Source organism: Halictus rubicundus, chromosome 3 (assembly GCF_050948215.1).
Source record: "Halictus rubicundus isolate RS-2024b chromosome 3, iyHalRubi1_principal, whole genome shotgun sequence".
NCBI classification, from domain to species: domain Eukaryota; kingdom Metazoa; phylum Arthropoda; class Insecta; order Hymenoptera; family Halictidae; genus Halictus; species Halictus rubicundus.
In genome coordinates this window covers 11,138,626-11,151,342 of record NC_135151.1, presented here as the reverse complement: position 1 = coordinate 11,151,342, position 12,717 = coordinate 11,138,626, and the positions used below count along the sequence as shown (strand labels likewise).

Genomic DNA, 12,717 nt, shown 5'->3' with positions numbered 1-12,717 from the left:
TACATATGTATGTCTACTAAAACATCTATCTTAACATATCTCAAGATAAATCGAGTCATTTGGAGAATCCAAAAACGCATATTGCGTCTTCCGGTGCGAAAGCGTTAAGTTTGCAATTTGAATTTGGCGCCCTTCTAAAATCGTATCAAATGAGCCATCTGACTGTAACAGGACAAACTATGTATCAAGACCAGTTTACAACAAATTGATATGAATCGCGATTTCATGCGAACGCGCCCGAAGATCATTGAAAACTCGTGCAATGAGAACGGAACCATAGCGGCGGCGTCGGCAGCGCACTCTAAAAACAGTCGAGCCGAAGATGGCGACGTGCGAGTGGCGGTGTCGGTGCGGTGTTTGAGATAAAGGACCATGTTGTTGCTGCAGCGTTCGCAGTGTTTCCGTGATCCGCGTTGAGCTCGTGCAAATGTAGGAATGTCAGAGGCTAAACGGGTACCATTGCAGACCTTGGAGTTCCCGGAGTCCTTGGGCTACGTCGCGAAGAAGGAGAAAAAGGAGGAAAAGGGCAAACAGCTCGCGCCCTCCTTCCGCTTCGTACTCACCCTGCCAGAGTCGAACGAGAAGGCATGTCCTGAGTTCAACTATGCACAGCTCCTCAAAGCAGGCGAGGTCAGTTTCTTCCTTTCACCAGCAATATTCCCGAGCAGAGCGAAACAAATGCCCTGGAAACGCGGGTCCCATACGGTTCAACTACGGCCAAAACATCGGCCCGATGGCCGAGGCAAACACCGGCCCTGCGATATCGTTTTCGCGTACCATACTTTGACAAGAAACTGCAAAAATTCCAATGGGATCGACCATTTTCGTGTTGCACGAGACAAGGGGGACTCGTGCACGCCGCTTAGGCGAATTGTCATGTCGCGATTATCGCGTGAGATCCGGGCATCTTGCAACTTCGAGTTTCTCGGCGGTTTCGGGCTCGCGGATCTCGGGCTTTTTTCAGAACCACAGGCCTGCACCTGTGTCCGCGGGTTTAGAGGCGAAAAAGGTGTGATCAATTCGAAGCCATCGAATAGAAACGTCATAATGCGTCGCCGGTTTGTGGCCCGTGACAATGTATGCTCGGGCCAGAAGCGTGTTCGTGGTTTTCTTTAGAACCGTCGTCACCGAGCAACGGGCCATCAGTCGCGCGTTTCCACCACGATAGTCATTGTTCGGGATGCACGAAATAGATACCACGGAATTACTGTTGTACGACCATACGGTCCGGCATTGTAACTTCACCAAGGCGACGTGTGACTGTTGCACGGGTCTCTCTTCCGTATACGCGGCTCTCTCGTTTCCCAATCGCTTTGCATAGCTGCTCAGCTTTCGTTTCGAATGATTTTTCCACGTAGCTCTCTACAGCTTTTCTGCGTTTGTTCTTATCGCTGGTGATCTTGCGAGGACGTGTGCGCCCGAGAAAATCCCCGATCTTAATTTTGTGATCGATGCGAAAGGCTTTGTCACGCGTTCGAAATTTTTGGCGGACCTCGATTAATGGGTTCTATATTTCATTTTTATTCCACCTTTATTTACCCGTCCGCTCTTATCTAACTATAGTCCCGCGTTTTTCGGAATACAATATTTTCCGAAACCAAAGAAACCATTGTGTATTGCATTTTTTCTTTTTCTTAATAATCAGACTTTTTGAATTCGATTATTAGATAATGCGATTCCGACGCAAATCAAAGTATATAGAGCACGAACGTGTATCGTACTTTCAGATCTTTTTATCTAAACTTTATCTTTTTATTATCTGTTTAGTATCGTTTAATGATCCCGTTGTAACGGAGCACGCGGTGTCCTGGTATCGAACGCTTTTTAGCCGCGTTGAATGAAGTTTTCATTTAGAAAATTCTCGCAATTTCTATTCGAATAAATGCTGTTTGTAATTCGGATGTTCTTACACGAAATTAATGCATGTAAAAGAAAAACATTAATGACGACGTCTACGCAAAGTTCTGCATTGGCATGCGACCTAGACATTGTGCAAATTGTTTTCGCGGTATTGTTTACAAATGATATTGTGCGCGAATATTTCATTTGACATAGTTTTTTTTTTGTTATTGTTCATCTTTGTACGCGAACCACACATGTTCCAGGTTTATTGATATATAAACTCAGATTTATTGATAAATAAACTCAGGTTTATTGACAAATAAACTCACTTGTTGTAGCGTCTCTGGTATTAGGGAAACAGAGGATGATAAGAAGTCGCGCCTCCCGAAAGAAAGGGCAGCGAGCGCTATGCTCTGCACGCAGCATGTGCTCCTGGTATCAGTGGACGGCTCATGCCCTCTTGTGAATCAATTTTGTCTTCGCCCCTGTGTCGCAATTGATCGATATATTTATTTACAACGAAAAATGTGGCTAACTCTAATATATATTAACAAATGCGTTCACGTGTTTTTTATTTATGTCGATTCGTTGACAATAATGTCTGAAATTTTTTTGCACGATACGCTCCTTATTCTAATATCAAAATTAACAATAATAAGATAGGCTTATTACACTCCTTAATAATCGCAGTATATATGTAACATATGGAAGGTGTTCCGGTGGAACCGGAAGAAGGGTAATTCTTAACAAAAATGTAGATTGATACTTATTCGTACAGAGCTTCATTTTCAAGAACATATTTTTAATATTTTCAAATTTATTTTTCTCGAAAACAGAGCTCCGTATAAAAAAAATTCATTTTGTTCGTATTTTTGCTTAAAAGGAGAAATACAACTGCCCTCTGTTCAATAGCACGTCTGACCAATTTGTTTAACTAATTGTCAAATTCGTTTTGTTCGCGAACGAGGCACCGAATGGAAAAAATTTTATTCCGTGGCTTTTATTTATGTGTTCGATTTTTTTCGGAAAGTTGCCCCATTTTTAATTGTGTCACGAGTGCCGCCCCGTATAATTTTGTTCAATTACTCCGGGTACAATGAAAACAGCTGATGATTTGCGTGCATGCGCAGTGCGCGGACTATTTCTGAATTTTTGATAAAATAGTGAAAGCCCACGCGCGCGTACGTTGTGGGTTAGTAGGTAATGTCCGGCATACAATCGAATGATCGCGCCGCAAAGACTAATGATCTTATTCATTTTTCTCTCATTTTTTGATCGCAGAAGAAACGTAGGAAAGAACTTAAGCAGGAAAATACAATCAACGGACTTCCTTTCGACGACGATGACGATGACGACGATAAACTCCGCGATATGGCGCGGCGATTCGAAGCGAAATATGTATGTAGATCTTGATCTTGATCCATTTACGATAATCAAAATAAATCTATAATTTTCCGCACACTTACGTATATTTCATTTATTTAAGGGAACATCGACCACTGGAAGGAAAAGAACTAAATATGATGATTATGTGGATTTGGGTGCTGGATACGATGAGAACGATTCTTTCATCGATAATACTGATGCAGTAAGACATACGGTTTTACTAACACTAGGTTTACGGAGCACTAAAAGTGTTAATTTTCTATGACTTTGTAAAAACATTTTTAGATTTTCTACATTTTACATTTTTAGTAATGTTTTTAAACATATATTCCAAGAAATAAATTTGTTGGATAATTCCTTACGGATGCATCTTTACAATCGCAATAATGGTAAATTAAAAATATTAGAACCCATTATTTTGACGCATCCTGTAAACCTAGTGTTAAAATCGACTACAGTAAACCCTCCTATAACGCGAAGCAAAAATTGCAATTTGATTTGTATCAAACTGAGTTTGATATGTAGTAATTCTGAGTTCATGTAACGCTGTATGAATTAATCGTACGATTTAAATTATATAAGGGTCGACTGTATTACATGTAATACGTTGTAATTAATTATTCGATTGTTTTAGTATGATGAAATCGTACCGGAAGAGATGACTACAGCACACGGAGGTTTCTACATCAACTGCGGTGCTCTCGAGTTTAGGTCAGCGGATCGGCATTCGTTGGTCCACAATAACAACAACAACAATAATAATAACAATAGCAACGAGGAAGAGAGCAGCGAGAGCAGCGAAGAGGACACCGAAGACGTGGACAGCCCCAAGAGATCAGAGAAACGAAATCACAGTTCGTCGGATGAAGATGAAGCTGAAGAAATTACCGGTGATCAACCAAGAAAAGTAACTGAAGTTATGATGAAAAATTGCCACGTAGAATTACTGTTTAAGTTAAGAATCCTTGTGATATTTTACAGAAGCAAAAGATAGATGAAAATGGAGAGAAAAAGTCTGTTCAGGAGAACATCGTCAAGAAGAGAAAGAAGCAACCAAATTTACAGGATCAACAAAATTCTCAACAGGACGGGGAAGCTATGACTAAACGGAAAGAGAAAGCGGAGACTACGGACACGGAAGGTGAATATTTAGCACACGTATTCTACAACGCTTATACTTAAAGAAAATGTAAAAAATTATTTTTTAAGGATGAAAAACCAAAATACTCTGTAACATCTTTTACGTATCAGTTTCAGAGGATCAAGAGGAGAAGAAAAAGTCCGATAAGACTGATCCGCAGAAGAGTAAAAGCACGTTGGAGAAAAAATTTGATATAAAGAAGTTCGAAAAGAAGACAGCTAACACTAATGGTTTCGACGGGAAGAAGATAGATTTAAAAAAGTTAAGCGGCAAGGATAGTAATATTGATGACGCGATAGAGAGTGTAGTTAACGCTGCTAGAGTCGAGGACGAGTCGAGTCGTGATACCACCGATTCCGGTAAATCTCGTTGTATAGGCACCGAATCCGAATGCGACGAGAACGACAAAGAAACACCTTTGCCTGACTCCCTTCCGGAGAATGTTGTAGAAATAGTTAATAAATTAAAGTCGCGAGCCGAGAATAATAAAGAAGGAAAGACTAAATTTTTCGATACAACAGTAAACGCATTATTGTTAAGGTAAAACATTCAGTCTTCGTGGAACGTGTTCGACGTGTACAAACAACGATTACATGATATTCCTGTTTCAGTTTAGAGAAAAGATTACGAACTCTTTCTTTGCCGGGTCTAAGGATAGAGACGTACGAACATCTGGCACGATTTTTACCTTGTAGTAAAATGGCACTGCAAAATAGAACGAAGAAGTTATATATACAGGATGTTGAAAGCAGTATCAAGGATCTTGTACAAAGGTAGTGTGTTTACTTTTTACCTCGGAATTACGAATGACAATGATTGAAAAAAAATTTCTGTTGCAGGTTAAAAGAAGCTATCGATGAAATAACGCCATCTGTGATGTGCAAATATCTTGAAGACTGTCAGAAGGTCGCCGAAGGAAAGTAAGTATCCTTCCGGTATATTAATCTTGCAGGGCTTACAAATTTAACTGACGTTAGAGAGCAAAAAATAATGTACAGAGACACTCTTTCGTAATTTTAAACGTAAATTAAATGAGTGCGCAAATTTTGACTGGGAACTCACTATAATTTTCTATTTCTTAGTCCTTCTTTATACTGGGAGATATACCGGTACTGTTGGTAAGGTGCCCCTCGTAAGAGGAAAACCCCTTTCTATTCTCACCTACCTCCAATTGTTCTTTATCTTCCTCTTCTATATCTACTTCTCCCCCTTTTTACTCCATTCATGCTTACTTTATCGCTATTGTCTCAGTGTTTCATATATACGCGAGGATGATTTTATTCGCCCATAAAATTGTAATGCAACATTTCATTCTCATTTTATTTGCCATTGTTAGGAAGATAGACGGAGGACATGCGGGGCTTTTTATCATCAGTATCAGTGTTTAGTTTTTCATGGTCGCCATCCTTTTTTCGAAAAACGAAACATTACAGTCCATAGAGTTCGATTCACATATGCATTTTTACGTAGGAGTTCATGTTAGATTCTTATTTAGGTGAAAACAAAGAATCATCACTTTTAATCATTGTCATTTCACACATACATACGCGCATACACACATAGAGAATTCTTATTGTATCTGATTGTCTACAATTATCGTGTTCGTTTCAGGGATATCGAGGGTTTACCAGACCCTGAGATTTTGTTTGACGAAGACAACTGCGAGAATTCAGAAAAAGAGAAAATTCCGAAGAAACAATTTCCTTGGACCGAGGAAATAAAGTGAGATTCTCATAATTAATCGTTCGCCTGTTGCACAAAATTAATATTTAGTAACAATAATATAATATAATAATAACCCCTATTTCACCATGTAGGAAACTGGTTTATGAAATTGCGAATGCGAAGAGACAAATTTACACTGTCCTGAGACCGAGGAAATCGAAGGAGACCGAAGACATGTTCAATTTCGTCGGGTCCTACTTGGTGCAGCACGTGTTGCCGTTATGGCCAAGCGGATACATGACGCAGAGCGCTTTATTACAGTTTGTTAAAGAGTCCGAACCTGTGTAAGTTTCCTGCACATAATTCATACTAACATCGTATCACATTATCTTATCCACATTGCTTGCTTCTTAGGTCTCGGCACATTTAATCATTTCACTAATCCTTAACCGCAGCACGATTTGATTGCAGCACGAAGAAGAAGCAGAAGAAAGCCAAGGATGTCGGAAACGGCACCAGCACCGGTGCATCGGTGAATCTAGTATACAACTCTGTGGGGAAGGTTGAACCGGCGAGCCTGAACAGTGTCGTTTCTCAAGACAAAGAAAAGTTGTCGGCAACTGTGTCGAAAGGTCAAAACGCGGCAGAAAGTTCCGGCAACTATGTAAAATCAGGAGCTACGAAGTCGAACGAGAACGCCGAGAAGAAGCAGCAGAATGTAAAGCACAAGGAGAAGAGTAAAGACGTATTAAATAGTTTGAGCCAGCAACACGAGGTTCTGTCGTCGATTGCCGCGAATAATTCCGCCGTGGGTAAAATCTCGGTCGTGCCTACGTCCCAGTTGATGGCGATGAAGCCGTCGAAATGCCACGTGGAGAAGATTAATTTGTTGGACTTAGGTAATAGTTCCCTTTCTATCACGCCTATTAGCGATTTCCATAAGTCATCAACTAAAGCGAACGAGAATAAAAAAGATGTAGTTTCTATAACGGCTTATCCCGAGACGTCGAACGTTCTTCCAAATGCAAATGAAGTGCCTCAAAGTGGACATCATTCCATACACAGACAGCAGCAACAGGAAGCTTCATATTCGTGTTCACAGCCTCAGCATTCTAATTACCCCGCGTTGAATCAAACGTCCTCCTCCCATTCGAAGCCCGTGTCTCTGAAGCACCGGTTGCTGCACGAGAACGCCGAAACCAAAAACGAGAAGAAGCCGGAGGAGAAGGATGTTGTCGATGTTATTAATAAGACTGAGAAAAGAGACAAGAGACGGGAACGGGGCGTGGAAGTCAAGCACAAATCAAACGATGTTAAGAAACGGAAGAAAGAGGCGAAAGCGGCCGAGAAGCAGATAGGACATGCTAGTACGGACGTTGTAGTGCCTATGCAGCAACAGCAACCGTCTCTGTCGAAGGAGGAGCAGGAGCAGAGGCAGAACGAGGAGACGATTGCTGCTACCAATTACTTGAGTCAGATCATTAACGATGACGCGCCGGCCAGGACCGTGTCGGACAAACGGAAAGACGGTAGTCTACTGTTAGACGAGCCTGTGAGCAACACTGTGCAGCCAACGGAGCAGGAGAAAGACGTTCAGATGGTGATGAGGTCCCTGAAGGAGCTACAGGAGTTACAGGAGATGAAGTACTCGCCGAGTAACTCGCCGGTCACCACCGCCACCATGCAGAAGCCGAACAAGTTAAACGCGCAATGTACTTCTTACCAGGACGACTATTCACGCTTGTATATTAAGAAGGACGCGAAGATAAAGTCCAAGGAGGACGCGCAATGGCAGTAGTAGTAAACGTCCCGCGATCGAATAAACGTGCACCGTAGCCACAGATTATGTCGGAACAGGATTAAAGGGAAGCCAGTGGTCAGATAATAATTTCATAGACATCTATAGGGCGGTCGTTTCAGTGAATCTACATTATTTTGTATGGAGAGACGAGTTAAGCGTGTGGACTGATCAGAACTTCTTCCATTAACTGCAAAAGCCGCGTCACTGTCGATGACCAAAAGCAAAAGGACAAAAATTTGAGAATAGAAAGAAATATTATGCAGCTGGTAAATAGCGTGCCGCATTGTGTCGCGTCGATTTTTAAGTATTTTAACAAACCCGCCAAATTCTGTAAATATATTAATTCTTTCGTAGTTATTTGAGAGAAAGAGAGTGAAAGAGAAAGAAGAACGCGCGTGTACAGAGTAAGCATAAATTATGGAAGTATGTTAATCATATAGACACTTGTACATAAGTTTATTGTCCATTCATCGCCGTGAATGGGATGGTCTGTTGGAAGATCCATTTCTTAATTTGAAGGCGTATCGCTGCTTGACAAATTTCACACGAGTCTACCAGCAATTCAGAGTTTCTTTCCTGGTGTACGGTGAGCATAGCGTCGTATACCCGTCGTAATCATTCGTTTCACCGTGAATTTTACTTGTAAAGTGCTTTTATTTTTACGTACTGCCACGGTATGGGAGGGGTGGGCTAACGCAGTTAGTATACGTTTAGTTTCTGCATGGATGTGTCGATGATACGTACACGTGGCCACTCGGCGTCATCGAGCGGGGAAAGCTGTTCTTCATTTTACCGTGTAATGCGTTGCATCACTGCCAGAAACTATTCGATCGAACATATGTATCATCGTTCTGACTTCTGTATTTTTTCATTAAACGTGTTGTCCTCTGGTTAATATACAAACGAATATGTTTGTTTTTTGGAAGATAGGGCGTCGATAATATTTTTTGGCAGTCTCTACTGTCATCTACATTATTTAAAGTATCAAAAAATGGGCTTAACCCTTTACACTCGCAATCATTTTAACTCGAAAACCAATACTTCCGATCTAGAATATTTCCACTGCAAGATTTTTTTCATTTTATATAACTGCTATAATACCTCATACAATATTCAAATGATTAGTGATTCATTGAATACAAACAAATCTAATATTGTAAATGATATTTTGAGTAACGGTATAGCAATTTTTAGTGGCGTCTCAGAGTCACCACTCGAGTGCAAAGGGTTAATACTTTGTCATGCTGCTTAAACATTTTTATAATTCCTACAGGACGGTGGACAGTGTAATATTTTCTATTTGGTAATAGAACAGTATTGATCCGTATTGTGAACAACCATGATTTTGATCGAATACAGTCTGCCAGGGGTGGTAGAAAAGGAAACAGCGGTTCGCGTCTATGTTTTTCGATGTTACATTGGAGATGATCCCCAACAAAATTCTACGTTCGGTCGAATGTGTCCTAACTCGTGCTCGAAAAGCAAAGGCAAAACGGTAGACGAAAAGTAATGAAACGGAAACTTTATTATTTGGCCCTGTCGGGTTGCAGTAGAACGAAGAAATGCTGTATATGTTCACGTTATTTATAAACGCAGGAGGTAAACAATAAAGTGGAGCATGTGTTTATTGTATTTAAGTGTACGCTGGAATATGTTCGAACAGTGTTCGAGAGCACACACATTCAAGGGAAAGAGATAGGAAACGAGGAGGGAAGTTACCGCAATCGTTAAATTGTATTTAAAAACAGAACTACAGAAAATACTGTATAGTTTGGTACGTCTGTCTGGTCGGACGAGAAACAATTCGAGTAATCAATGAATGCCTGGTTGAAAGCAAGAAAGAGAGAGAGAGAGAGAGAGAGAGAGAGAGAGAGAGAGAGAGCGAGGATGATGCGAATGAAAGTACTATTTAGAAAGAGCTACGATATTTTTGAAACAGAAAGACTACGATTAGTGATGTATTATAATGCCGCATACCTTCTTTCCCCCCCTCCCCCACCACCCTACCCTCTTACGGATACTTAGAGTATAATTGAGAAAAAAAAGCGTCTTGTACAATTCTGCACCGAGAATTTCCACGAAGACAACGTAAAATATAAGTTTTGAATATTTTTTACAATATCTACATATATTTCTTACCTTTACCTTTGTCTGACTACCAATACTTGTAGAGAGCGAGAGAGAGAGAGAGAGAGCGCGCGCGCACGAGAGAGAAAGGTGCCTCTGAACGATGTCATGTGTAAGTTCTGTAAATACCACCGTAACGAGATGATAATTTATTTCAACATCACGCCACACAAACAAACATCACACACACACACACACGTACACACATTTTTTTGTATTATTTGTAAGTTTTAACGTATTAAAGCAGAAATTCGAACGTGTAACAAGTGTTTTGAATGGGACGAGAAACCGCCGTCATGGTTTTGGGACATGTGCGTGTGTTTCGGTGTGTCGGTAGCCTCGGAGATCGCGGGGCTAAGTTCCGATTCATTGATCATTGAGCAAGAAGGTCGCCAGGCAATCCTCCAACGGGGCAGGGGATCTCTCGATTTCCGTGTGCACAGGATGCGTTTAGTTTTGTCGGCCGTGCAAGGACGCTTGCTCCGGCATAAATACAGAGGATCCTTTCGACCGATGATCAGTCGAAAAAAATCCGCTGTCTACTGATTCGCGAGGCGCGTTGATCGTCATGTCGTCGACGTTGATTTGGAATATAGCGTTTCTCGCGGGTGTAGCGCGCGTCCTTTGCGACTCTAGCTCGATTATCCTGCAAGGGGAGAATCGATCGGGCTCCTCGTTGACGGACATCCTGCGAAAAAAAATCGACTCGGCTCGAGTGTTCCTCGATGACGAGAAAACGAGCAAAGGGGACAGCTTCGGACGCAATAGGGGCCAGCTAGGATTCGATGAACGCAAGCAGGACGAAAGGAGGTACGACGAGCAGGACACCGAGCAGAAGGGTCACGACAAAGGCAGACACAGCCTAGGCGAGTCCGAAGCCATCGATCAGGGGAGGAATGCTTTTGAACGACACGGGAGCGGTTATTACAAAAAAGGACACCACAGGACCGGTTTCACCAACAACTACCATAAGGACGAATCCGGCAATAACTCGAGCTTTTACGAGGACAGCGACGACGAGGGGGGCCATAAGTCCACGGGGAACAACGGCGTTTATTATGGACAGAAATCCAGAGACTCGTTTAGGGACGGGGCCCGAGATGCTGCCTATACTGGACGAGATCGGGGCCTGCAGGGACTCTACGACAATAGGCAGAAGTACGTTTTCGACGTTAACCGAACATTTGTTAACACATTGAGCGCCGCCGGCATAAGAGACATTTAAAGCCTGAGCGCCGGCAACGTGTCGGCCACAAATTTTTTATATATTTATTTAAGATTAATCAATTAGGGGGCCGGCATGGTTTTAAATCCATATACGCATGCAAGGGTCAAAATTTAGACAAACTGCCGCTTCAATATCGCAATGAGCAGTTTAGAAGTGGTCAATTGTGTTTCCTAAAAGTCCAATCTACGTCTGTATAGAGCCCAAATTGCGAATTTCTACCTCATCGTGGAGTAATTTGTAATAATCGGCAGAAAATTCGAATTCTGAAGCAAGTACGACGTCACTAGATGGCTGCCGCTGAAAGATTCTCTAGTATCCAAACGAGATGACTAGTATCAAAACGAGATTCAACCCCTTGCTGTACAATTTTCTTCATGGCTACAGTAGTTCAAATTCTTTTGTCATTAACCCATTCTACTACAACAATGAGTCAGACTCGTGATACCAGTTTTGTAGAGTCTAGTAAATGTCACTAATTTCTTTTAAGCCGGGGTCAAATTAGCCATTAGAAAATACGTAGGCGTCCAGTAGATATAAATTTTAATTTTTCTTTTTTTTTTTTTGTAGGAAGAAATCACTATAAAATAAATCGTAGCAGAAGGGGTTAATGATTTTTAATGAAGAAAAATACAATTTATATTCCTTGCATTTTAATACGAAATCGGGCACGCACTTTTGCATTGATTTAATGCATCTACAATTTACCATTTACATTCAGTAGATCCTGTTTTAAATTCATCACATCGATGTGTTATAGTGATCGATTGGATAAAGTTGGTAGACGATTTTGTTTTTGTTGTTTAGCTACCACAATTACCAGGATCATACCGGAGGATATCACAGAGATCGATTTAAAGATGACAGGAGAAACTATTTGCAAGACGATGCGGGACATCACTTCGATCGTAACGGGAACAAAATTTACTATCGTAAAGAGAACTTATACCCAACGATTCGTCGTAATGATTATGTATTACCATTTGGGAATTCTCATTATGATCTGGGGTCCAGGGACTATTATACGGACGATCATTATGACGTACCTTATTTAGGAGATCATAGGTAATGGCACATTAAAAGGGGCATAATGCGAGTGTGGAATAATTTATTTATTTGTAGGTATTTTCCGAACCATCGAGCCGTTTATGGACGAGAACTGCATTATCCTTACAAGGAACGTTACCATAAAGGTTTTCTGGATGATTTTCATGGTGATGAGTACAAGAAGAAATACAGAAATGATTTTGACAACGGATACTATAGATTTTAGAATATATTTATAAAATGTAGATACATGACGAATAATTTTATTATATAAAACCGGCTTTTATGCATGTGTCTTTGGTGTTCCTGCTGTTCAAAGCACTATTACGTACGCTAGGAAATCCACCGCTGCCAGAAACAACGAGTACATCAACGTCTCTGCAACTTTATCATTTTCGCCATGAGTGACATTACTTTATAACCTTATAACAATTTAATTTCTTTATAACCTTCTGCATACGCAAAGGATTTGTTGGGTTGGAA

General features: G+C 41.0%; 2 protein-coding genes across 4 annotated transcripts; both read left to right on the top strand.

The window, feature by feature from the left end:
- The first annotated feature begins 315 nt into the window (after positions 1-315).
- Yem (yemanuclein) lies at positions 316-10,052 on the top strand. 3 transcript variants are annotated; one of them, XR_013081987.1, is made up of 13 exons: positions 316-630; positions 3,124-3,240; positions 3,329-3,430; positions 3,863-4,135; positions 4,210-4,369; positions 4,480-4,909; positions 4,981-5,142; positions 5,209-5,289; positions 5,452-5,487; positions 5,981-6,091; positions 6,187-6,378; positions 6,506-9,661; positions 9,692-10,052. XR_013081987.1 is itself a non-coding variant. In XM_076785354.1 (12 exons), the coding sequence occupies exons 1-12, from the start codon at positions 436-438 to the stop codon at positions 7,830-7,832; spliced, it is 3,186 nt and encodes a 1,061-aa protein (XP_076641469.1). In that variant the 5' UTR covers positions 316-435; the 3' UTR covers positions 7,833-10,052. The 3 variants fall into 3 exon arrangements, 2 of the variants coding, with proteins under 2 accessions (XP_076641469.1, XP_076641470.1); XM_076785354.1 differs by having other exon boundaries at positions 6,506-10,052; XM_076785355.1 differs by lacking the exon at positions 5,452-5,487 and having other exon boundaries at positions 6,506-10,052.
- A 476-nt stretch (positions 10,053-10,528) lies between these two features.
- On the top strand, positions 10,529-12,462 carry LOC143352265 (uncharacterized). Its single transcript, XM_076784593.1, has 3 exons — positions 10,529-11,120; positions 11,995-12,252; positions 12,310-12,462. The coding sequence occupies exons 1-3, from the start codon at positions 10,531-10,533 to the stop codon at positions 12,458-12,460; spliced, it is 999 nt and encodes a 332-aa protein (XP_076640708.1). The 5' UTR covers positions 10,529-10,530; the 3' UTR covers positions 12,461-12,462.
- The last annotated feature ends 255 nt before the right edge of the window (positions 12,463-12,717 follow it).